General features: G+C 45.4%; 10 protein-coding genes across 10 annotated transcripts; 2 read left to right on the top strand and 8 right to left on the bottom strand.

The window, feature by feature from the left end:
• Positions 1–1,193: 1,193 nt before the first annotated feature.
• BGW36DRAFT_427024 (short chain dehydrogenase) lies at positions 1,194–2,313 on the bottom strand (the record flags this gene model as incomplete). The annotated part of the gene is made up of 8 exons (XM_046220354.1): positions 1,194–1,216; positions 1,273–1,351; positions 1,400–1,462; positions 1,524–1,664; positions 1,712–1,819; positions 1,866–2,015; positions 2,074–2,218; positions 2,264–2,313. 8 exons carry the CDS (start codon positions 2,311–2,313, stop codon positions 1,194–1,196), a joined length of 759 nt encoding a protein of 252 aa, XP_046071749.1.
• A 652-nt stretch (positions 2,314–2,965) lies between these two features.
• Positions 2,966–3,612, top strand: BGW36DRAFT_377840 (uncharacterized protein; the record flags this gene model as incomplete). The annotated part of the gene is made up of 1 exon (XM_046216035.1): positions 2,966–3,612. Exon 1 carries the CDS (start codon positions 3,081–3,083, stop codon positions 3,609–3,611), a length of 531 nt encoding a protein of 176 aa, XP_046071748.1. The 5' UTR covers positions 2,966–3,080.
• A 700-nt stretch (positions 3,613–4,312) lies between these two features.
• Positions 4,313–7,125, bottom strand: BGW36DRAFT_160144 (uncharacterized protein). The gene is made up of 7 exons (XM_046209575.1): positions 7,006–7,125; positions 6,530–6,951; positions 6,286–6,476; positions 5,940–6,234; positions 5,354–5,882; positions 5,022–5,283; positions 4,313–4,947 (listed from the first exon to the last, which is right to left on the bottom strand). The coding sequence occupies exons 1-7, from the start codon at positions 7,060–7,062 to the stop codon at positions 4,679–4,681; spliced, it is 2,025 nt and encodes a 674-aa protein (XP_046071747.1). The 5' UTR covers positions 7,063–7,125; the 3' UTR covers positions 4,313–4,678.
• A 327-nt stretch (positions 7,126–7,452) lies between these two features.
• BGW36DRAFT_340901 (retrograde regulation protein 2) lies at positions 7,453–9,458 on the bottom strand. The gene is made up of 6 exons (XM_046213082.1): positions 9,131–9,458; positions 8,961–9,054; positions 8,666–8,908; positions 8,354–8,581; positions 8,137–8,301; positions 7,453–8,079 (listed from the first exon to the last, which is right to left on the bottom strand). Exons 1-6 carry the CDS (start codon positions 9,317–9,319, stop codon positions 7,517–7,519), a joined length of 1,482 nt encoding a protein of 493 aa, XP_046071746.1. The 5' UTR covers positions 9,320–9,458; the 3' UTR covers positions 7,453–7,516.
• Positions 9,459–10,347: 889 nt separating this feature from the next.
• BGW36DRAFT_296542 (Alpha/Beta hydrolase protein) lies at positions 10,348–12,331 on the bottom strand (the record flags this gene model as incomplete). The annotated part of the gene is made up of 3 exons (XM_046211281.1): positions 10,348–10,438; positions 10,563–12,056; positions 12,129–12,331. The coding sequence occupies 3 exons, from the start codon at positions 12,329–12,331 to the stop codon at positions 10,348–10,350; spliced, it is 1,788 nt and encodes a 595-aa protein (XP_046071745.1).
• An 899-nt stretch (positions 12,332–13,230) lies between these two features.
• Positions 13,231–13,906, top strand: BGW36DRAFT_358858 (uncharacterized protein; the record flags this gene model as incomplete). The annotated part of the gene is made up of 4 exons (XM_046214011.1): positions 13,231–13,485; positions 13,537–13,595; positions 13,647–13,768; positions 13,818–13,906. The coding sequence occupies 4 exons, from the start codon at positions 13,231–13,233 to the stop codon at positions 13,904–13,906; spliced, it is 525 nt and encodes a 174-aa protein (XP_046071744.1).
• Positions 13,907–15,282: 1,376 nt separating this feature from the next.
• Positions 15,283–17,023, bottom strand: BGW36DRAFT_377835 (putative golgi transport complex component Cog5). Its single transcript, XM_046216034.1, has one exon. It carries the CDS (start codon positions 16,827–16,829, stop codon positions 15,435–15,437), a length of 1,395 nt encoding a protein of 464 aa, XP_046071743.1. The 5' UTR covers positions 16,830–17,023; the 3' UTR covers positions 15,283–15,434.
• A 252-nt stretch (positions 17,024–17,275) lies between these two features.
• BGW36DRAFT_296246 (class II aldolase/adducin domain protein) lies at positions 17,276–18,439 on the bottom strand (the record flags this gene model as incomplete). The annotated part of the gene is made up of 5 exons (XM_046211247.1): positions 17,276–17,350; positions 17,418–17,586; positions 17,645–17,774; positions 17,831–18,091; positions 18,151–18,439. 5 exons carry the CDS (start codon positions 18,437–18,439, stop codon positions 17,276–17,278), a joined length of 924 nt encoding a protein of 307 aa, XP_046071742.1.
• A 72-nt stretch (positions 18,440–18,511) lies between these two features.
• Positions 18,512–21,185, bottom strand: BGW36DRAFT_377832 (acetamidase). The gene is made up of 6 exons (XM_046216033.1): positions 20,502–21,185; positions 20,290–20,430; positions 20,006–20,237; positions 19,769–19,918; positions 19,021–19,713; positions 18,512–18,956 (listed from the first exon to the last, which is right to left on the bottom strand). The coding sequence occupies exons 1-6, from the start codon at positions 20,760–20,762 to the stop codon at positions 18,829–18,831; spliced, it is 1,605 nt and encodes a 534-aa protein (XP_046071741.1). The 5' UTR covers positions 20,763–21,185; the 3' UTR covers positions 18,512–18,828.
• Positions 21,186–21,424: 239 nt separating this feature from the next.
• On the bottom strand, positions 21,425–22,173 carry BGW36DRAFT_295090 (integral membrane protein S linking to the trans Golgi network-domain-containing protein; the record flags this gene model as incomplete). Its single annotated transcript, XM_046211149.1, has 2 exons — positions 21,425–21,860; positions 21,926–22,173. The coding sequence occupies 2 exons, from the start codon at positions 22,171–22,173 to the stop codon at positions 21,425–21,427; spliced, it is 684 nt and encodes a 227-aa protein (XP_046071740.1).
• Between the last annotated feature and the right edge of the window lie 228 nt (positions 22,174–22,401).

Raw genomic sequence — 22,401 nt, 5'->3', positions numbered from 1 at the left:
TACGAGGCTTATTCGCTTCTTACTTAGCGGGGTTGGAAGCTAGCTATGTCCTGTCCAAACGTGCAAAGTTTATCCAAGTTACAAGTGTTGACCATGTAACGACGGCAGATCATAAAATGGAGAAACGACCGATCAGACCAATGTCTATATTGCAATTATTATGGGCAGTACCTATGAGGAGAATGACACTCTGCTTTATAGGTGCACAGGCGTGGTGATTCAAACCCTTAGACACTCACGAAAAGTTCACAAACGACATATCAGACTCTATGAGAGCAAAGGTTGAATCTGTTATGGTGTAAAGGCTTGGCAGTGTTTGATATAAACAAAAACATTTGCGGTTTTACCGCTTTGGGGCGACTTTAAAGAAGTCATTGAGAAAAAAATAACAAGAGAGCAAAAACGCCAACAACTAAATGCTCGACGTCCAGTCTTTCGATGCGAATATGATCTAGCATTGAAAAGTGCGCCGGGCAACACAGTCTTATTCCAGTCAAGAAATCACTAATCTATAAGAAGCTCCATCATGCAAATAATAAAGTTAAGCACATACCTCACTTCGGTTCTCTTTCAGCTAAGTAGGCTTTGTTCTCGATTATGGTGCTGTAGCTCGAGCGTCAAATTCATTACCGGACAACTCATTGAAGCCTTTGCAAATAAATCTCCCATGTGGGTGAAGATCCCCAAACAGGTTCCATCGTACAAGTTGAGAAAGCCGCGCCTATATTCACATTTTCACATACGTAAGCGCACGAATTGATCTCATAGAAGTCGACCTTGTGGTTTAGCTTAATGAAGCTGGTACTAGAGCCTAAACTAAGATAGTGAGAACAGAAGGATTACTGGAAACCCGTGATGCATAGCTTGGAGTGATGCTAGAAGTAGGGCATTTTGTACAGCAGTTGACTCCTTAGGTATTGGAATCCATTGTAAGGAGCCCGTTCGAAGTAAAGCACGGGCTGTCAAGAGAGCACCGGCTTAGGCATCAAGTCCTATGCGCAGATCCAACTATCCACATTAAGATATTTGAGCATCTATATGTCTCCCAGCATATTCTCATAATATTCAATGGTCATAAGTAATTTACTCTAAGAATTGCACTATCTTCTCCACAGCATAGGTGGGAGTCATAGCTTCTGCATGTGATGTTCCTATGAACTAAAGTATGGTGACAGGAAATTTTGACGGATCGACTATCGGATGAGGGTACCAGCATCTTTCGACGTTTAATACATTAGTCATGGTTACGAAAGAGAGTGAAAATAGGCCTACCAACAACGACCTGCTGGCCTGTCATGGATGAGTTTTTCGCAATGGAGATGAAGGCATCCGCGCAATCATCTAACATGGTCTACACTTACGGTCAGTCTACATTAGTCAAGATCTGAGATAAACGAACCTCCTGCTTTAAGGCAGCCGACTTTTTAGCAGCCTCAATTCGCTCTTCACCGAATCTCCTTCCCTGTCAACGGCATTAGTATGTACATATTGCGAGGTTTCACAGGAAGTAATAGTCAACTCACCCACTCGGTTAGGAGAAGACCTGGGAGTACGGCATTGATCCTTATTTTCGGTCCCTGTGTGACGGCAAGACATTTCATAAGATGAAGACCCGCCGCCTTTGCCACAGAATAACCCATGCTACTTCCCCCAGTGTTTACACCCTTCATCAATCAGCCTAGGCAGCAAATGACTGAGTGAGGGCCCGTACAGATATTGATGAGGTAATAATCAATGCCCCACCGTCCGTATTTGCGTTGAATATTGGAACGGCTTCTTGCATCAAGACTAACTGAGATATAACATTGATATCCCAGTACTGCTTGGTCAGTGATAATAAAGGTGAAACTTGTCTTTACTTGTACCTTATTCCATTCATCGAGGCTGAGATCATTGATGTCGCCGAAATCAGCCATCCTCGTCCAGCCGGCATTATGCACAATGATATCGAGCCCTCCAAGTTGCGCCAAAGTTTCCTTCACTAGATAAGCGGCATCCGAGGAGACACTAATGTCCTATTATGTATTATCAGCCACACAAGACACTCGCTACTCCAATTCTGTTTCTTCTCACTGCTCGAAGGACTACAGCATTGACCCCAAACTTGCTTCTACACTTTTCAGCCACTTGGTTGGCTCTTTCTTTGTTGCTGATATAGTTGACAGCCACATTACATCCTTCTTCTGCGAATCTCTCACATATGAAAGCCCCTAAACCCCTAGATGCAATTTAGACCTTGCTCATAGAGGGTCGCAAATCTTACCTTGATCCACCAGTCACCAGGACATTCCGATTCTTGAGAGAATATGGCATCTTGAGGAACAATATGGTCAAATAATAATCTATGAAGCGAAACTACCTATTGTTTAAAAGGTTCTCAAGATTCATCGTAGATTCAGAATTAACTACTGGAAACACCATAAACCCATTAATATGTTCAGTTATTCTTTTATAGGTATACAAGAACCATCTCTTCCATCGTAAATAATGCCTTTAGATAAAGTTTCAGGTAATATCGAATTAGATGGATTCACGTTTCCCGGGCAGAGATCATCAAGCCGAGAATCCTTTTGAGACGGTTATCTATATAATTGGCTGCTTAATACCTATTAATCCGGTCCCCCCACATGAGATAACCGGTAAATTTGATGATTGGAGGGCATCATCTATATATCTTATGATACCTCGAGAGAAAGAAATATCTGAAAAACTCTTTAGAAAGGTTCTAACATAGCTAGAAATGCATACACTAATACAGATTAATTAATCTCTTTTCAGCATAAAGTTACATCGAGATTTTTTGTTATATAATACAAATTATGGTTATTTTCCGGTCTTTAACTAATAGAAAGAGGCTTTTATTATAATCATAGATGACTATATGTAGTAAACTCGTATTAATTCCGGAAAATCCTCCACATGGGCGGCTAATTCGGATTTCAGCTAGAAAGTCTTGCCATTCTGACGAACCTTATATGAAACACGTTGCTGAACATATCCTCAAACTTAAACAAGATCTCCTTTTCTATCATTCCCAGTCTTTCTTCTAGCCTTTTCATACCTTCCAAATTGCACTATCCATGCCGTTACCTCGAGTGAAGGACAACATGGCGGCATCCAAACTCCTTGAAACCGCGAAGAAGTTCATCGGTCAATTTGCGACCTTTGATACCCAGACCCTGGATAATATCCTCTCAGAAAATTACACACATCACTTCGCGCCAGAGTCTCTAAGCTCGCTCGGTCCATATACAAAGAAGGAATTTCTTGATCATCATCGTCGTATGCTAACGATTATGAGTGGCTTTCCTGTAATGGCGAAGGAATATATTCAGAGCGAAAGCAGGAACCAAGTCGTGGTGTGGGCAACCAGTCAGGCAATTTTCCGTGATGAAGTGAAGGACGATACTATCCTAGAGAAAGACTGGATGTACGAGGGTGAATACATGTTTATATTGAGTATGGATGAGACGGGTGAGAAGATCGTTCGAGGAGTGGAGTTTCTCGACAGCAAAGCAACGATTGACACACTACTGGGCTTGATGAAGAGAGCTCAGGAGAATAAGGAGCAGAGGGTTGGTAAAGGAGCAGATATAGTTCGTTATGTTTAAGCGCCGTAATCTTATATCTCCGTATAGAAAACAATACAGTACGTCGACAACAGCGAAAGCATAAATCATCAAATCGCTATGCACGGGTTCCCCGCCTCAGCTACTCTATTGTACTCTTGATGCCTCCACAACCAGCTACCTAAGAAACCTCGAGGCCTGTAAGCTCTCTGCTGACTGTGCAGGTTGTGTAGTATCTGCTGGCGATTATAGTTTCTGTCTTCAAGCTTAGTTTTCTAGTGTAATGAGGGTAGTTTTATTAAACTACTTGCTCGATCGTCACAAGCATATCTGTTATAAATATAAATATCACTAAAGGCATGACCAGGCAATAGCATCGTAAAGATGTCATATCTCACAATAAGAGGCAGATTTACAGTAAATACCTCATTTATGCTTACCTGGGCCTAAAATAGTAGGCTTTTGGAGGGTATATGACTCATAAATTGACTTCGTTGTCATTGTAATGGCCTCAAGCACCCGAGCGCTCATATCTACACAGAATGCCATGGTCGTTTTATCCATATTGAAACCAATTCAAATTTGCCAGCAAGGACTGAGAATGGCCTTTCCATCTGCCGCTCAAGCATGGCAAGAACAGAGGGACGTGCAGATTGTCTGTCATTTCATTGAAGCCTCACGTGCTGAGTAGGCAAATGAACGTCCGTGAAAATCTACCTCAAGGGTCATTCCGGACTCAGCTATTTGCAAAGTAGAAACTGAACATGACGAGATATCAGCTTGGCAAGGTATTGAAGTGTAGCTTCGTGAACAGTATTTATATCCATGGATAGTGGCTCATAGCCTACTGACCCAAATATCGTAATGCAAAGGGAGATGGAGGAAATTCCATCTTAGATTGGAATGGTCGGATATGCCGAGGCTATTCGATAATAGGACCGGGTTAAGGTTTGTCAACTTTGGAAGTTCCTTATTAGCTGCATGTCGTCAGTCCGTTAAAGACATGTGTGAATGGGATGAGCTACAGTGGTAAAGCAGCGTCGAATGTCGACTGTATATGCACATGAATAAATCCGGAGTATTCTTCACTGACAATCCACCCATTATATTCACAATCCCCCTTCCAACAAGTACGAATCCAGTGTCTCTCTAACGTCGCCTCCCAAAAGGGGAAAGTCTCCATTGTTGTGAAACATATCAAGCATCACTGGGTCAAACCATGGGTTGGAGATAGATAAATCCAGGGCTTCGTTGTGACAATCGGCTGGAAGTACTGTCGGCGAAAATTGTCGGAACTGTTCCCCGGTTAAGGGTAGGGGAAGTGGTGGTAATGGAGGGGACGAGTCATCCTGAGTTTGTGGATGGCCCGTAGTGGAGCCTATATTTTGAGAAGGTAAATTATTAACCTCGCTCCTTTCTCGGTCCATCACTGCAACAGAGTCTTATACTCACCTGCCCGATTGTTCAAGTCTGGCCCCACAGCTTGAGGTTCGCACTCTTCTTCAATCCCTAGGTCAGTATTCTCATCACCCGGCTTTGCATACCCATCTCCGATGGTCCATAGGGTCTGGATATGCCCAAGAATAGACTCCCGGGCTCGAGGAGCATTGATCTTGAAGTGAGCTAGTTTGTTTGGGTCCATGTATCTAGGCTCATCCTCGATAAGTATTTGATTCCTTTTATAGACTCTGAGAAGACAGTGAACGCGAACTTCCTGTTTCAAAAAAATCAGGCATGTTTTGATGGTATAGAGGTTTTCTTAGTAAATGATGGAGATAGCCTACTAATAGGGAGCAAAACTTCCAATACTCCGCTAATATGTGTATCATCTTAACGTTCGCTCTGACATTGGCGCGAGCTCTTGCTCGTACCGTTGGGTTAGAGCACCATATGAATGGGATCTGGATTGCACATCCACAATAGGCGGCGTATGCAACAAAACTCGGTATTCTACCAGGTTTGGGGAACTCAGAAAGAGCTGCGTGAATTAGGGCAGAAGCCGCGCACGCATTTTCAAAAGCTATTTGCGCTGATAGTTGCCGGGCCGAAGAACGGTTATCATTCCCCCCACTCCAGCTAAATAGAGGAACTATTGAGGAATGTAAAGCGCAGAGACATTGATGGTAAATGATATGGAGGTGTAGGAGATTCGGAAGGATTTCATGTGGCACCTCAGATATTCTTGACGGTATTAATTGTAAGCAGGGAGGAAGTTTCTTCCACCAATCTGATATTCGATCATCGAGTATATGGATGGCAGCAATTTCACCAGCATTAGATTCTAGACCTCTAATCAAGCTACTGACAGAGGACCTAAATCAGGTTAGCTAAGCGTTAATATTGAGGAGGAAAAACATGTATCACTCTCACCAAAGCGTCCAGGCATGGACAAGTTCGCAGTAGATGCCTCCGTTGGTTTGATCAGACTCCAAACATACCCGACGGTGCGTGAGAACACCGATTTCAAAGTCCTCCTCCCGCCAGGGTAGACTCAGCTTCCGTATGTTACCCCCAGGCTCAGGTTGAGAGAATGGTTCAGATGCATAGCAGTGCATCAGATAACAGGCCCAAAATCGACGGCGACGTAACTCTGAATTGACCGAATCCATCATGCCTGGCCGTTCGATCCCGAGCCCTAAAACATGTGCGACCTGAGCAGCATTTCCTAGGCTTTAGTTAGATATGGGATAACTCCGTAAATTGATAGCGACTTCACCTCTGTATATGTAGGATTTCCGCCACGAACCCTGGCTGTGCCAGAAAAAGAAAAGGTTCCAAAAGGTCACAAGGTTATCCTCATTAACGTTCTCGACTTCTTGAAACACGAGTTTGCCTGCTCGCTCGGCCCACTCTGTCATAAAGCCTTGTTCTTTGAGAGTAGCGTTATTATCCCGATCTCGGTAGAAACTAAGGTATAGCATTCGTCAGCCCCTCTTATATAGTAAGATATTCCAACTTACTTCGACGCCACTGCGCAGACGCTTATAACAACATGAGGGCAGGCTATGCCAGCTTCTAGTTGTTCTAGAAATGATCTTTTATGTAGAACAAGAGAAGCATTGCCTACGTGTGCGTAGTATACTTCAACTAGATCTAATAAAAGTGATGACGGGATTCCATGATATCGTTCTTCTACTGGAGAGGTAAGGTGTACTGAAGGAGGGCAGTAAGCAAAATTGCTAACTTGTCCGGCGTGGCGACTCTGAGAGTGGCCAACCCTGGGAGCAGTTGTGTATGGTGGTTGAAGAGAAGGATTAGCTAGATCTGGGACTTGCTGCGGCTGCAAGGTCTTTGGCATCTCCAGAGTCTCGGAGTTGTAATTGCAGCTTCTCCTTAGACGTGAGCATCGCGTACAAATAGGCCTGTCACCTGAGCAGCGAGCCTAATTTACATTAGTGGCTATCTAGTGGCTGTTGAATAGAAAGCATTGAAATACCTTTTGAGTCCTGCATGTTTCGCATGCCTTGATCGGTCGACCTGGGCGGGCGTACATGAGTATCTGATTATTAGTATGCAGGAAGCCGTTAGACGGCGTGAATTTTATTCGATATTTCGGCGAAGGGGTGTTGCTTTGGAGAAAGCGGGGGAATCCCACATGGGCTTACAATACACGATTTATCACATAACCCCGCATTATTTTCCGTCTCCTTTAAACTTAATCGTAACCATCAGTTTTCTTCTAGGTTTTGAGTTTGACTTCGAAATGTACAACAATCTAGGTTTTTCTAGCAAGCCTCATTGTCTCTTCCGGCCTTTTTTTTCTACAGAAATTCTACACAATTGCGTCAAGCTCCATAAGCAGAAAGCAATTGATATCGCGAAGGCGAGCGTCAAAGCTGATACTGAATTATGAAGTAATATAGATTTCTCAGATACTTAATTTCTGTACTTCAATTGCTTTTGTAGTTACTGCAGTACCAAATCATGTAATAAAAATAACATCAAACCTACAGAACGTACCTGAAAGTGATGTGATTGTCGCAGACCTCCTCCAAAGTAGCGTGAGACGCAATATGCGGATGTAACACACCGCGCGCTTCATAGTCAGCCTGAATACCATCCTTTTTCTTATTCAGATATCTCATCCAGTAGTAAGACGCCACAGCACACAGCCCGGCAAGAGCATTCAGGGAAAGAACAACTGAATGTCCCTTAGTAAATCGTGGTGGTTCGGTATAAATCCGGGTGCCCATAATTGAGAAGCAAAGACCGACGAGCTCTGCGAAGGCCCAGGCGGATCCGCGCTTGGTGAATCCACCAGTGTTGATGGCAAGCCAGATGGGGAGTAGTATGATGGAGGTATAGCAGCCAGAGGTTATGAGACATACAGCAATGATTCCTACGATCGCGTTAGGTGTGGAGAGAAGTAGGATGTAGCCTATGCATCCGATGACGTAGCCGAAGAAGAGGAACGGGCCTTTGGAGTTCCAGCGGTCGGACATGATGCCTGCGAAGATAACGCAGAAGAAGGCACAAGCATACGGAATGATGCTGAACAATTGGGTATGTACTAGGCAATGAGTTGTTAGTGACGAGAGATGCCTGACTGCGAGACTTCAAAGCTTACATGCGCTGAAGCCTAAATTAACGATGAATGTTGGCAAGAAGGACCCAACCACGGAAACACCAAGCACGCTTGCTCCCTGACACATGCCAAAGAGATAAGTCTTTGGGTCTTTGAATGTAGCCACGATTTGACCAAACTGGATTTTCTCCCCCGCGGTATTATATGCTGGTCCCGAATTAGAGCAACGTCGTTAAATATGCAGTCTGAAGGGACTTACTGCTATAACGATCTGCAGCTAAGTCGATTTCTTCCTTAGTGAAAAGCCAATGCTTTCGGTTGCGCGCACGAAGATCGTCAGGAAATCGGGGAAGCAGGACCAAGACTAGGAGTCCAGCGAAGACAGCCAACAATCCTTCAATGAGGAAAAGCCATGCCCATGGATGGCGCCCGGTGACCGTGTATGTTAAGTCATGCTGTATTCCATAAGCAATCAGACCTCCGAATGCTCCAGAGATGGTGGCGGCGGAATAGTAGAGGGATATTCATTTGTCAACAAAGAACTGTCGATACCCCGAGGCAAACAACTCACCAGTTCTAGAGGCCAGCTCATCACGTTTGTACCACAAGCTTGCATAGACAGTAATGATCGGAACGAAACTACAGCCAAACCCGAGCATGATGCGGAGGGCGAGTATCGTCGCATAATTTTGAGCCGATCCCATACCGCACAGACAGATGCCTAAGAAGACGAGAGCACAGCCAATTGCACGGTTAGGCTTGAATTTACGAGATGTCACGTTCGCGAACCCGACGAACAATATATACCCAATAACTTCGAGCACGTTATTAGTCTAGATTGTAGGATTGAAGGAGACTCCACACACAGTACATAGTAAGACAGTTATAAAACTGGCTATCATCCATGTCCAAGTCTACCTGGAGGCCCATAACTCTGGCATTTCCTATGCAGTTACGATCCTATGTCGTTAGTAACTTATCGTGTTCTGTGAATTGATATCGCTCTGACATCAGGGATGGGGGATAATGATTATACCAAGTAGGATGCAAAGAAAGCCAATGCCGCTAAAGGCAATATCACGCTGTCGGCCTTCAGCAGAAGACGCTTTTCTAGAGGTGATTTGTGCTTGTTGTGAAGACCAGGGCTTCCGATAAGCTCGGATTGGACTATCTCATCGTGAGCGACCTCCCCTTTGATGAAGTTCTCGTCACTAGATTTAGTCATTTTGAGTAACTATGGTAAGGAAAATTTTTGATCTTGTTCAGTGACTAAAATCCAATCTCGGACAGGCCAACTGGTTTCATTCTGCGAAGAACAAGTCCAGGACTTATGTAATTGATGTTGACCGAAGAATGCCGGTCGGAAATTTGGGGAGCTTACGGGCAGAAGGACGTTAACTTTACATCCAGTTCATTTTTACTAATTTCCCGGACTTGGTTGTTAATTTCCCGGGCCTATTGTCAATATTCGGGCTTTGAGCGACGTGGGGCGTTGCTACATTCCTTACAGCTATCACCCTATTAACTGTATTATATAAACTTTATTTCATAAGGTTTATATTATTGCGGACTTTTCCGTAGGTTGATCCGGGTTAATATATAATATTATAATGTCTATCCATAGGGTCTGTTTTTTATCTATGCATCTTTCGTTGGGCAAAAGACCGTCATAGTGGATATTTCTATATGGGATCGGTTGATACCTGCCTCAAAGGTAGCGATATATCAAGTAGCAAGCTTTTGAATATTGAAGATATCAGCCCAACCCAACCCATTTACCGAAGTAATTTTACTTTCTCTTAGTTGCCATCGCTATACTTGAATTTAAACCTGAGCCCCTGTGCCTTATCTAGTATTCAGGGTGGTTAAGCAGCTCCGCGAACCTAGAAGTCCACCGTGAATATGGGTTGTCTTGATCATGACTGCAGATAAACATATTTGTCTGGTGTCTTCCATTGCTGATGTATACACACAGGAAGACTGCAAATCTGCACGGTGAACAGGCATCGTGTCCTATGCACTTAGTTAAAATGAAAAACATAGTGACATAACCCTCGACAATAATTCAGCTATTTCGCGTGTAATACAATATTCAATGAAGCACCAGGGAGCCAATTCACAAAAAAGCCCTTATATATTCTTCTACTCGAGTAGCTATATTACTATACATAAATTAGCGTCTTTGAGAATTAGCTTTAAATTGAATATAAACAAGCAACACTTACAGTACACGGTCACCGTCATATTTCCATACTATTGTGGTGGAATAATAGGAACCCTGAGGTAGTTGACATGGTGTTGTCCAAAATGAATGAAATTGGTGCCCTGGAATTTTTCTGCCGACCTGTTGACTCAAATTAGTATGATTCACCGCGAAAACCTAATCCTAAAGAACGGAATATGTCCATATCTATGTGTCCTCGAAATAGACCGAGGCCAATAGTGACAAAAGACGAGAAGGCACGAACCTATCAGGAGGGTAATTATGAACACTAATTTCCACACCAGGAGTATCTCCAGAACTAATTTCGAACACAAGTCGTTCTCCTTTCTCCAAAACTACATTTGTCGGCCAGAGTTCCACATCCACCGCATATATTTCGTTCGGGACCACGGGCAGCTGATCAACGGAGCGATACTCACGACGTGGAAGGTAGTGTCGATGTAAAGGGTGTTCTGGATTAGTTTTCCGCAAACTCACTCGCAGCCATCCCTTTGTCACACAATTTGGTCCACCAAGGGTGCCCGTGTAGCTGATTTCCTTGCCTGACTTCGAGAGATGACGAACGGATAAGAAAAGATCAATATCCGATGGAACAGGGCCTGAAGAGTCTGCGGCCACGGAGACATGGAGATGAGCGACCATATGCCCTGTCACCTCTGTCTCAGATTCAAAAGGAAGGCTAGTGAATGAGATCAACTGTGGACTTTCTAATGTGCCTAGGGCCTTGTAGCCTAATTTTTCTCCGTCAGCACTTGGTTTAGAGAAAAGAAGTTCTTTTGCTGGAGTCAAGAAGAGGTCTCTATACTGAGTCCGCGCAATAGGCCACTCAGTCTCTTTTCGGCGAGGATAAGTGAGTTCCGCGTTAGGATCGTTGTAGCCTACGTCACCTTTCCGGAGAACTAGGTCTACTGCCGGAATCGCACCTTTCTTGGACCAACCGTCTCTATCCTCATTCTTCAAAAATGCATCTAAGAAGCTTCTCTGAAGCTCTACCTCTTCCGGATAGTAGAATGGTAAATCATGCCTCCCCGTAATGAAGCGCAAGTACTTGAACGTAGAACCGGCTCGCACAAAGCCCTCAACATTTCCACGAAGATGCAGCATTGTACCTCCCCAATTTGCAACGCTTAGAAGGGGAACTCTGATGTCTTCTAATTTCACATCCCAGGCTGTGAAACGATCACCCTCGGCAAATGGGTAGGTCCAACTCCTATCCGAGATATCTACCCTAGACGATTCGAGTTCTTCTGCGGTCAGATTACCTTCCGAAGTATTTGGACCCCAGCCAGTAGCTTCTCGACCAGGATACCCATACTGATTTGGTACAACCTGAAGATCATACCAGTACCGCAAAAATCCATTACTCAAGATACCACCGTGACGTGTAGCATCTCGATAGAGATCGGCAAAGCCTTCCCATGGAATAATGGCAGCGAGACCTTTTGTATGCCGTGCCGCTGCCTGCCACTGGATCGCGCCGTAATAGCTAATTCCCGTAAGACCGATTTTTCCGGTAGACCACTTTTGCTCTGCAGCCCATTCTATCAGCTCGCAAAAAGTGTCAAGCACAACTTTTGACCAGACGTCCAATACTCCGGGAGATTGACCGATACCAACTTCGTCCGCCCGAATCACAATGTAGCCGTGTTCAGTCCAATATGCAGGGAATGGAGTCTCCCATGCCGCATGATTAGATTTATGGTCAGGGTTCAGTTCTGCAAAACTTGTCGGCCGAAATCTGATCGTATACAGAAATTAGCACCTGCTTTCACGTCGTACAAATAGAGAGTGCGAATTATGACGAACTTACGCCTCATATGGAACGTCCTTTCCATATGGCCCGTACGTAACGAGAACGGGATACTTTTCACCTTGCTTGACTCCCTTTGGATAATAGATATTGCTTCGAATAAGCACGCCGCCACTCAGCGGAATGGACACATCTTGTTCAAAGATGTATGAATAAGAAGTCTCATCGAGCTTCATGAGGTCTTTCTTAATAGGAGTTGCCATGGTTTCTCTGGTAATTGTGGGGAAACCCCTCTGTTTAGATCGAATAGCTTTAGAAGGAAATAAATAGAATAGTTTTCATAGTATATCTTGAATGTCCGTCAGGCGAAAGAGTAGGAGGCGTTACAGACTACGCAAGCCGATTGAACGACCCATTGACTTCTTTTTAATAAAGTTTGTAAGATGGCTTCGCCCCATTTTGCCAGTTAAGTCTTACCATGTATCTCCGTGGTGCCAAAGAGCCGGAATATTGCAGGGACCCCAGTCCACGTCACGGGGTTGTTAACAGACACGCACATTTAGTTTTCCGAGGTTCTATCAAAGTTCTATCAGGATGGTCTTCTGATATGGACTGGCCGAACGGATGTTCGGGAAATTAACTAGCCCGACATAGTAACACGTACCATGTAGGATCGGAAAATGAGAATGAGAATTCTAGCGGCCTTGCGACGGCTCAACAAACCGGGTGAATGGAATTCCCTTCTAGGTTACCAGTCAAAATGGAAATATGGAACCTGAACCCCAGGCGTATTCGACCTACTTTGGTGCCCACAGCAGTTAGCCAACGAAGGCGTAGATAGTCGACATTTGACACACAGGAGACTACTTTCATCTCTCCTACGCTCCTCTACAAACATATTTGGTTTGGCTTATGCACACTTGGGATTTGCTGATAATGAACGACTCCGGAAAATTACCTATATTATCCGAGCTTGAAGCAAATAGTCTGTATCGTAATTGAATGTAGAATAAAACTTAATAGTACCAGTGTATAGCTTGTTGTAATTAATGTATATAAACGTGCAAAGAACTCCAAGTTTATAATTTCAAGCAATTGTGTCTTACAACATAGCCCAAGAAAGGTTTTGTTATCGCTATTTATATCTCAATTATTAGAAAGTATGTCTTTGTTTCCAGATCCTAGGAGAATTGTCACGGGACATGATGCCAATGGCAACGCTATCGTTCTGAAAGACAGCAACATTCCATGCGTACCAACGCCTCTGAAAGCAAATTTCGCTGTTTTATGGGAGACCCACCAGTTTCCTGCCAACAACGAGGGAGACGAGGATCCCGTGGAAAGAGAGACGTCCAGTCTTGCGAATGACAAGGGTCTTGTATTGCGAGTGGTAGATTTTCCACCCCACACCGACACTGTGAGTTCAACGACATCAAATTCACTTTCATTTACTGATCTCTTCCCACAGCTTGTTCATCGGACTGTGTCTTTAGATTTTGGCATTGTATTTCAAGGCGAAATTGACTGGTAAGTTAGAAGATCTGAGACTATTCCTACGAGGTCCTCACTTTTTATTAGCACTCTTGATAATGGAGTGGTAGTCCATCTGAAACCTGGTGATACATGCGTCCAGCGGGGCACAGTACATAAATGGACAAATAATGGTTCAGTGCCAACAAGGGTCTATTTCATCCTGACTGGTAATGTCAATGTTGAAGCAAAGTTATTCCATGGCTGATTAAATGGCAGCTGCCGAACCTATAAAAATCGATGGCAAACTTTTGGGAAATCATGGCTTTCGTGACGATGAAGTCGCAACCGGAGGTGTTAACGAATGAACCCTCTATACGCGTCCTACATTGGTTTGATGGAGATAGGAGATATGCCACGTAACCATTCATGTATTGCAAGCAATCTATAATGGAATAAAATTTGTCAATTCTGGAAGAATCAAGAATGGAGGCAAGATAACGATAGAAATCAAATACGATATGTAGGATCGATGATATCAAGTGAATGTTCCGTTACCTAAGGCAAATATAAAGTCCGGTAATGTTGTATTGCAGGGATATTGGTATGTTAGGACATTGGGAGACCATATAGCGCCACTGATGTCGGAGAAGTACCAGTCAAGGAGCTTTTGAGGCCAGGTAAGAGAAATTTCTTCAGTAGAGACAGCAGCAGACCAAGAAGTGATTGGTGGGTTCATTTTTCCTCGCGCAGACTGCAGTAACATTGATACTCCATTTGACATTATCCCGGGTGTTTCGGTCTAGCCAGGGGATTTCACTAGCATACTGAAAATTTAGAATTACTCCCATTGTCAGTGTACCATTTTCCAGGCACGGTATGAATCAACCGTACACACCCATTCTTCTTTATGATTAACAGAGCTGTGGCGTCATTCAAACTATAGGAGCCTACCTTGTAGTTGGTCGTTGATGGCATACATGAAACTGAGGACTAAGGGTTATTGCTTTATTTCACATTCTTTTTTGGTGGCAAAATTAAATTGGGTAAAGTGAGCAAAGTGGACAAAAGGGTATTTGTTCTGTAATTGTTCAATAAGAAAGTACCCCAGCCCTTCAGTACGTATTAACAGATTATAGTTCTCTTTCCCCTTAAAGGAGGGATATATAAAATTCGCATCTCTAAGCGAATGTCCTCTCTAAAAAATGTTAGCTTTTATCAGCCAGTTTAGGATAAGAATACCAGTAACCGCTGAATCTTCACGTCCTCTATAGGTCATATCCATAAATTGTCCCAGCGAATTAGGCAACCACGGCAATCCTGTTCACTCCAGGCATCACTAAACACAACACCCCTGGCAACAAAAAGGTATACCGAGTCTGGGAGTTGAAACCAGTCCATCTGCCAGCCGGGTTTAAATGCTCTCTAAAGACGGCGTTAACATTGACATCTCAGGATGTATCATGTCGGACTATGGCAGCATATCCCTACAGGGAACGGTTTCTCTCAACGACGAGGGAAATGGAGAGTGTATCCACATTCTGCCTGGTATGCGCAAGAAGCTTGATGGGTGGTGGGGCTGCTTGTTTACTGATACAAATGGTGATCACTATGGACTCTCAATATGAGAACGATCTAGCATTCTGAGGATCCAGGGTCAAACATGGACTAGACAGCTGTGAAGAGCCAAGGTCCTAATTTGGCCAGTGAAGGGCATAATTATCGTTACTCAATAGATCAATGATATATCTAGCCCAGTTGATCTGGCACATACAATTTTCATCTTAATATTAATGTACATACACCAGGGATGTCCTTTGTTTTCAAGACGATATAAATGTACAGTACATTAAATGATTTCGTAGCCACGTATATCCACTTCATTATATATCCGTACTACCGCCCCAAAGGGCCAACCACCGAGCTAACCATGACCGCTGCCTCCCGTTCCCAATTCCCAGTCACCACTCCAGTCCGACCTTTCCCCAGACTAGACGGTATCTGCGAGCCACGGAGAACGCAATCTCGAAGATCCGTCCTTAGTCGATCGCGGTTGGATCGGAGAGCTCGCGCCGAAACGCCTCCACGATTGAGAATCTCTTGCACGCGTGCCGGCAGCGACGATGCGAGTGAGCGCCAGTAGTATGATGGTATGGAGGAGGTATCTAGGGCGTGGAGGAGAGGTTGAAGGAGGTTGTTATTGTTGTCGTTTCCGCCTTCTCCATTTGTCTCTTTGTTGGGAGGCGATAATAATGGATGGCTTGGTCGTTTGGTGCCAGCTAGAAGAGCCTCTAAGGCTGCTAGATCCTGGCATCGGTTCGATACCTCTGAAAGTGCGCGGTCAAGAGATGGCAACATTGCTAGTGCCCTCGCAACAGACGACAGAGATGCGGTAAGCGTATTATGAATATACCCCTGTAGTGTAGAAAGGAGCAGCTCGGGCTGGAAGTCGGCTGCAGAGGTTCCTAGCTTCGGGGTGGGCGAGAGGAGGTATAGTGTCGTGATAGCTGACGATAGTCTGGCCTTTGCTTCCTCTGTTTGCACATATGTAGAAGAAGCAGCAGTAGGTGGCGGCGACTGCGTGCCACCTGCACTGCTACTAGCCGCAAGTGTCGAGACGGAGAATCGGTTAATCACCTGCTGCGCTCTCGCCTTGGTGGTGGTTTCAGCTGGATTGACAAGGTCGCTTCTCAGGGTCCGAATGACTTTGACACGGTCCATTCCATGTGCTTCTTCTCCTTCGCCAGTCGCAGAGAACATTTGCCGCAGCATCAGGATTGTGTTAGCTGCGCGCACCATTGCGCGATGGTCGTCTTTTCCGCCTGTACTTCGCCCAGTCACTTCGGCGAGCTGGCCTTCTAGTTGTCTGCCGAGTGTGATGCATCTCCCAACAGCGCGAGACAGCCGAAGAACCGCCCAGGAATTCTCCGAGGCGATTCTGGCTTCCTCGGCCTTAGCCCATTTCTGGCCAACTTCTCTTTCGAGTCGCTCGTACCCATCGGATACAGATGAGACTTGGTTCTCGACTTCCTGGAGAATCCTTTGGCTTGCCTGCGTCTGGTCTTGAGTGTATGATAAAAGAGGGAGGGCAGATTTGGTAGTTAGGTTGTGGATGTGGGTGTCTATTTCTTGTAAATCAAACAAGACCCGAGAGAGAGGCGTGGCCAGATCGAGTTGTGTGTCATTGATATTATTCGTGCTGGTCACGAGTGTATTTGCAAATGACGCAGCATTGAAATCAGCGTCGAGAAATGTGTCGTAGTCAATGTATGATGGCTCGCCTTCTGCCATGTTGGTGAAGGCGATGCACAATGGCTGGTACAGGGGTCAAGAAAATCGATATGGATCAAGTTAACCGTTGTGAATTGAAGATCACGGCATGCAGAAGTTATTGGGCCATTTATTTCTGATCCATGCAGGCAATCTAACTAGATTTTTTCCCTCCCGTTTCTATTCACAACACTCCGTGATGACTTGTTCAACTTGCAATTATAATTATGAATGTTGGATGCATTGCTCGGTCGAGACAGGATTGGGCGATGCCTTGATCTAGTCCATAATAGGCTAGCCCATTTTCTGTCACGTGGCCTCTATATAAGCCAACCCAGACTTGATTGGCATCTCTTCTACAATATTTCTTGAATGTTTCGATATTTAAAGATGATCAGGCTTCTAATTTGCCGAGAACATTCATTTCACTGACTGTCCATAACTAACGCGATGCTCAACCCGCTCATCTACTCGAGCACTTTGCCATTGGACTCTTCCACTATAAGCTCGAACTCAGGCTGGAATTCCAGATAGAGGTTATGCTGCAAGCACACAATCTCCGAATCAGCGATATTTCACTCCCTCAATTTTATGATTAGAATAACGTACCGGGTTTTGAGCCGTCTTCGCACTGTACTGCGCGATGTGATCGGGGATGATCTTTTTAGGAATCCCATTTGCAGCCGCCGCTTCAGCTAGGAGCTGACCCTGGCATGCTTTGTCGAGACTGTAGAAGAGGAATGCTGCCTCATCGACTGTGTTTCCGACAGTCAATAGCCTATCATCTTACGTTAATTGGATAATGTTAGAGTCTAGGATATCAGACCTAATCATACCCGTGGTTCTGTAAGATGCATGCCATGTTATCTCCTAACGCATTGGCAATCGCCTGTCCCTCTTCGCGTGCGAGTGCAACACCGCCGTGGTCATCATACACGCTCAGTTTTCCATACAGATTGCAAGCATCTGCCCCAAGTCAGTGTTTTGTTTGAAACGTATATAATAGCTTGGCATTTTCCCACCTTGACTAATCATCTCAATAGGTTTCCCAAACGCACTCCAAGTCTTGCCATAAACACCATGAGTATGGGCCGCAGCAACCACATCCGGACGAGCCTTGTGTATTTCCGAATGGATCATGAACCCGGCCTCATTAATCACGGCCTGGTTGCCGCCCTCGCACACATAGCCGTCGCTATCAACAAGCACCAAGTCCGATGCTTTGATCATGGAAAAGTGCTTTGCAAAGGGGTTGATCCAGAAGTGATCTTTGAGAACAGGGTCTAAACGAACAATTAACCAAGAACATCAATACCATCAGCATTTCTATAATGAAACTCACCTCTCATAGAAATATGCCCCGAAGCACCCTCTCCATATCCTTGCTTCCCAAAGAACCGGAATGCAGCAGCCATGTGCTGCTTCATCCACTGTCTTTGCGCATATAGATCTTTAAAGGTCGGGATGCCGCGCAGCTTCAACGTGGCCGTACGGTTTCCACGAGCAATCGATTGGAAATTAGGGTCGTCCTCTGTTGATGGGAGAGGGGGCAGGTTACTTTCCTGTTCATCCGCCACTCTGACTACTTGGGGAGCGGGCGAGGTTACGGTTTCGGTAAGAGTAGAAGACATTTTGCGATGAATAGATATTGAAGGTATGTTTCTGCTTTGTATGTTGCATGCAAATATTCGGTCGATAAGAGATGAGACGAAGTATATAACTATGGAATCCCGGCAAGAGGGGTCATCGCTCTCTCGGCATGCTCGGCCAATCGGATACACACCGATCAACTATCACGATGTTGACCTAGGGCGCTTGCTCTTATCAACAACATCACATCAACTTACGAAGCCAACATTATTATTATTTAATAATATTATTTCAGAACAGAAGATGCCGATCTCGGAATAATGATTTTGAGAGACCGGATATAACACGGAAATTCGCCAGCAGATTAATTGATCTTAAAGGATGATTCATATTCCCATGTCCAACATAAAATCACTATATCATGCTTGACTTAAGGAGTAACGACGTTTCCGAGCAGGCGTCCAATCTCTTCAGCGATCGCCAATGTTCGCTCCTCGCTCAATCTACGTCCGATTACCTGCACGGCAACCGGAGCACCGTGGTATGCTTCCGGATCATCTATAACATGTCAATAAACAATTCATCAAGTCACAACATCACAGCCAAAGAAGAATACACTTACACTCTGCTTGAACCAACCTATCAACCTCACTGAACGGCGCATGACCCTCATTTTTAACATCCACACCTTTATCCGCAAACGTAACCGGAACAACAACACTCGTAAAATCCAGCAAATTGATCGCAGACGCATATCCGTAATACCGGAACTGATTATGACGAACCGCAGCCGTAGCAGTGACAGGCGCAATAATGGCGTCAAGCTCCTTGCCAAGTTTCACCTCCATCTCCCGCCATTTCTCGAGGTATTCGGACTGATACCGCCATTTCTGCAGCTGTACATCCCACAGTTGGACCATGTCTACGGCTTGGATGCTAGGGTCTAGAAGGTCTGTGATGTTGGATATTACGGGCTCGCCGGATGCGCTGATATCACGTCGGACGTCGGCGCCGCCGTCGGAGGTGTAGATGGCGGAGATCAAGTCAACAGCGTAGTCGTGTTTGTAGGGTGGCCACTCGACGACTTCATGGCCGTTCTTTTTGAGTGTGGACACGACCGTTTCGACTCCTCGAAGGATTGGGGGGTGGGGAAGAACGACCCCGTCGCAGTTGTAGAAGCCGATAGTAAGTCCGCCGGACTGGAGCTTGTTTTTGATAATGGCTTCTTCATGGGCCCTCCATTCTAGAGGGATGACTTTCGAATCGTATTTCCAGGGCTCTTCGCTCAGAATCGATGTGAGGAACAGTCTGATGTCTGAAGAATAACATTAGATAGTCACTGGCAGATATTCAAAGGTAAGTTAACTGACCAGCAGCAGAATGCGCAATTGGTCCTGTCACACTATGCACAGTTTCCTGACCTTCCATACTATTCGCCATCCTAGCATACGGCATTCTTCCATGACTTGGACGAATACCATACAGGAAATTGAATGCAGAAGGAACCCGAATCGAGCCACCTATTCAAAATCAGCAACAACTCCACTCAAAAAAACGTTTCTGTCTTACCAATATCCGTTCCAACACCAATAACACCCCCCGAATACCAACCATCGCCCCCTCACCACCTGAACTGCCGCCACAAGACCAGTTCTTGTTCCGCGGATTAAGGGTTCGGCCGATGATATTGTTGATTGTTTCGCAGCACATTAGCGTCTGCGGAACGCTGGTTTTGACGTAGAATACGGCCCCGGCTTTGCGGAGGAGGGTTACCATGACTGATTCGTCGGTTTCGTACTTGTTCAGCCATGAGATATAGCCCATAGACGTCTCCAGGCCCTACCCAAGCTCATCAGCATAAGAGGCATCTTTGTTATGAGAAATTCTCTACCTTGACGCGAAACTGGTCTTTGAGCGAGATCGGCAGGCCATGGAGCGGACCAACGGGTTTCTTGTTCTGTTCCCAGTAGACATCTAAATCTCTGGCCTGAGCCAGTGCCAATTCAGGAAAGAACTCGAGACTGCAATTCACCTATCCCAAAAACACCATTCAGTCAATACGTGCTTCCATACTTCCCCTATCAGCATGAGGTCTATACGCACCAACTGATGCGCAATCGCCGCCCGTTTACAAAAAGCCAGCGTCACATCCACAGCCTTAAGCTCTCCACTCGCCAGTTTGGCCACCAGGTCTGTTGCCGACGACTCCGTAATCGCCAACTCAGCGTCAGACAAAATGCCCGTTTGCGCCGGCACGACCAGGAACGAGTCGCTGTCTGGTATACCCTTGAGTTTCCATTCTGGCGGGATGGTCTTCTCGAGACGAACGCGCTTGTCAGCAGCTATCTTTTCCCATTCAGCCATTTCACAGAAAGGAAAGAAGAAGAAACTTGTGCAATTTTATTTGGTGAAGAATCAATCAATCGCCCATTCTCGCCTGATAGCGGTTGACCCCGGTTTTATACGCGTGAGGAACTACAGATATTACTTAATAATACGAGATAAGGGCAGCAGGTTTAAATGTGTCTTGATTAGCTCCCCTCCTCCATGTTATGCACAAGCAGAATCATATCAAAGGCGGGGTTTGCAGTCCAGACGCCAAGAAAGAGGCGATAAGTAATAGAAACCTCCACTGTTTATTATGTACGTAAAGTAATGATTATTAATTCTACTGATAGGCAGCTATCTGGATACCCCGCTTTCATGGTGGACCGATGGGCTATCCCAGACTTTCCTTTTTGGGAATGTTCTTGCATAGCTCAACAATGGTTCGATGCGAGTAATGCAGGATACTACATTAATGTTATTTTGTTACTGTGTGCATGCATGTATACGCTTTCGGCGTGGACTAATTACATATATAATTGATTAATCGTAATAGATGTATTACATATGTACAGACTATGAATGGGATCAGCAAATAAAATTCCACAGGGTATATACTCATATACACGCACATGAACCAAATACTGACAGATTAATATAAAAAAGACACCAAAAAAAAAACATTGAATAGCTGATTATCATCATGTACTTGATTCATCCGACTCCTTAATCGGCATCATCTCAAACTCCCCTCCTCCCCCATCACGATTCCGTCCTCGACCACGCCCTCGCGAGACACTTGCAAAACCATTCTCTAAATCCTCCTCCGCTGCATTCAGCAGCGTCGCCGATTCCCCATTCTCGCCGGCCCGAGTGCCGCCACCACTGTCAGCGGAACTACCGCCACCGCCGAGGAGTGCACCGAACGAAATCGGCTGCAGTTCGCGGCGCTGGCAGATCCATATCCCAGCAAAAGTCATCAGCGCGGCGCTGGCCAGCTGGAGAGACCACCAGAGTAGGTTTCTAGGGATGGAGCGCGTGTAGAAGTAGACGATGAGCAGGTGTATGAAGTGGATTGTGAGCGCGAAATCGGGGATTAGTTTTGAGCGCGAGACGATGAGGAGGAGGAATATGACACTAATCATAATCATCAATCATTAATAATAGCGTGATAGTAATGGGAGAGGAAGAGAGGGGCGCACCATATGAAGCTGTTAAGCATCCACACCAATCCCAACATCCATCCCACCGTCGTATCACCGCGCACACTGCCCCAACTGAAAATCAGGTCTAGAGAGAACGCCGTCCCAGCAACCAGGCTGGTGAACAGGACAAGCGCGGTGGCGCAGACATAGTATATGGTTTGCAGCAGCAGGATCTTGCGCACGATTAACAAGGGCGGGAGCTCCGTCAGCGCCCCGGGGCGAGGAGGCCGGCGGCGCGGGGGCATGAAATGTGAACTGAGCTGCTTTTAGAGACCGAGTCCGCGTGTAGTCACCCAGGGGTGTGGTATGTGTGATACAGCGGATGACAGTTGCGTTATAAACTTGTCGATAGGTTCCGGGGACGCTGATTCGACATCGAAAAGGAGCAGGATTGGAAGGCGGTACGTCTGGTATCTCCGCCAGGGAGAGAGTTGCGCCAGTAACAGAGGTTATAGAAATAGTAAGCCGATGGG

This window comes from Talaromyces proteolyticus (assembly GCF_021365285.1).
Source record: "Talaromyces proteolyticus strain PMI_201 chromosome Unknown BGW36scaffold_6, whole genome shotgun sequence".
Classification (NCBI taxonomy): domain Eukaryota; kingdom Fungi; phylum Ascomycota; class Eurotiomycetes; order Eurotiales; family Trichocomaceae; genus Talaromyces; species Talaromyces proteolyticus.
The sequence above is the reverse complement of the archived record's forward strand: the minus strand, read 5'-3'. Positions and strand labels throughout refer to the sequence as shown.

Coding starts and splice junctions, on each gene's coding strand:
- BGW36DRAFT_160144 (XM_046209575.1), bottom strand. CDS start 7,062: ATGTACGCCCGCCCAGGTCGACCGATCAAGGCATGCGAAACATGCAGG. Junction 6,477..6,529: donor GTCTGCGCAGTGGCGTCGAA/GTAAGTTGGAAT, acceptor GCTATACCTTAG/TTTCTACCGAGATCGGGATA. Junction 4,948..5,021: donor AGACTTGAACAATCGGGCAG/GTGAGTATAAGA, acceptor CTCAAAATATAG/GCTCCACTACGGGCCATCCA.
- BGW36DRAFT_340901 (XM_046213082.1), bottom strand. CDS start 9,319: ATGACTAAATCTAGTGACGAGAACTTCATCAAAGGGGAGGTCGCTCAC. Junction 8,582..8,665: donor TGAGCTGGCCTCTAGAACTG/GTGAGTTGTTTG, acceptor CCATCTCTGGAG/CATTCGGAGGTCTGATTGCT. Junction 8,080..8,136: donor TAATTTAGGCTTCAGCGCAT/GTAAGCTTTGAA, acceptor CTCATTGCCTAG/TACATACCCAATTGTTCAGC.
- BGW36DRAFT_377835 (XM_046216034.1), bottom strand. CDS start 16,829: ATGGCAGAAGGCGAGCCATCATACATTGACTACGACACATTTCTCGAC.
- BGW36DRAFT_377832 (XM_046216033.1), bottom strand. CDS start 20,762: ATGGCTGAATGGGAAAAGATAGCTGCTGACAAGCGCGTTCGTCTCGAG. Junction 20,238..20,289: donor AAGACCAGTTTCGCGTCAAG/GTAGAGAATTTC, acceptor GAGCTTGGGTAG/GGCCTGGAGACGTCTATGGG. Junction 19,919..20,005: donor TGGTGAGGGGGCGATGGTTG/GTATTCGGGGGG, acceptor GATTTTGAATAG/GTGGCTCGATTCGGGTTCCT.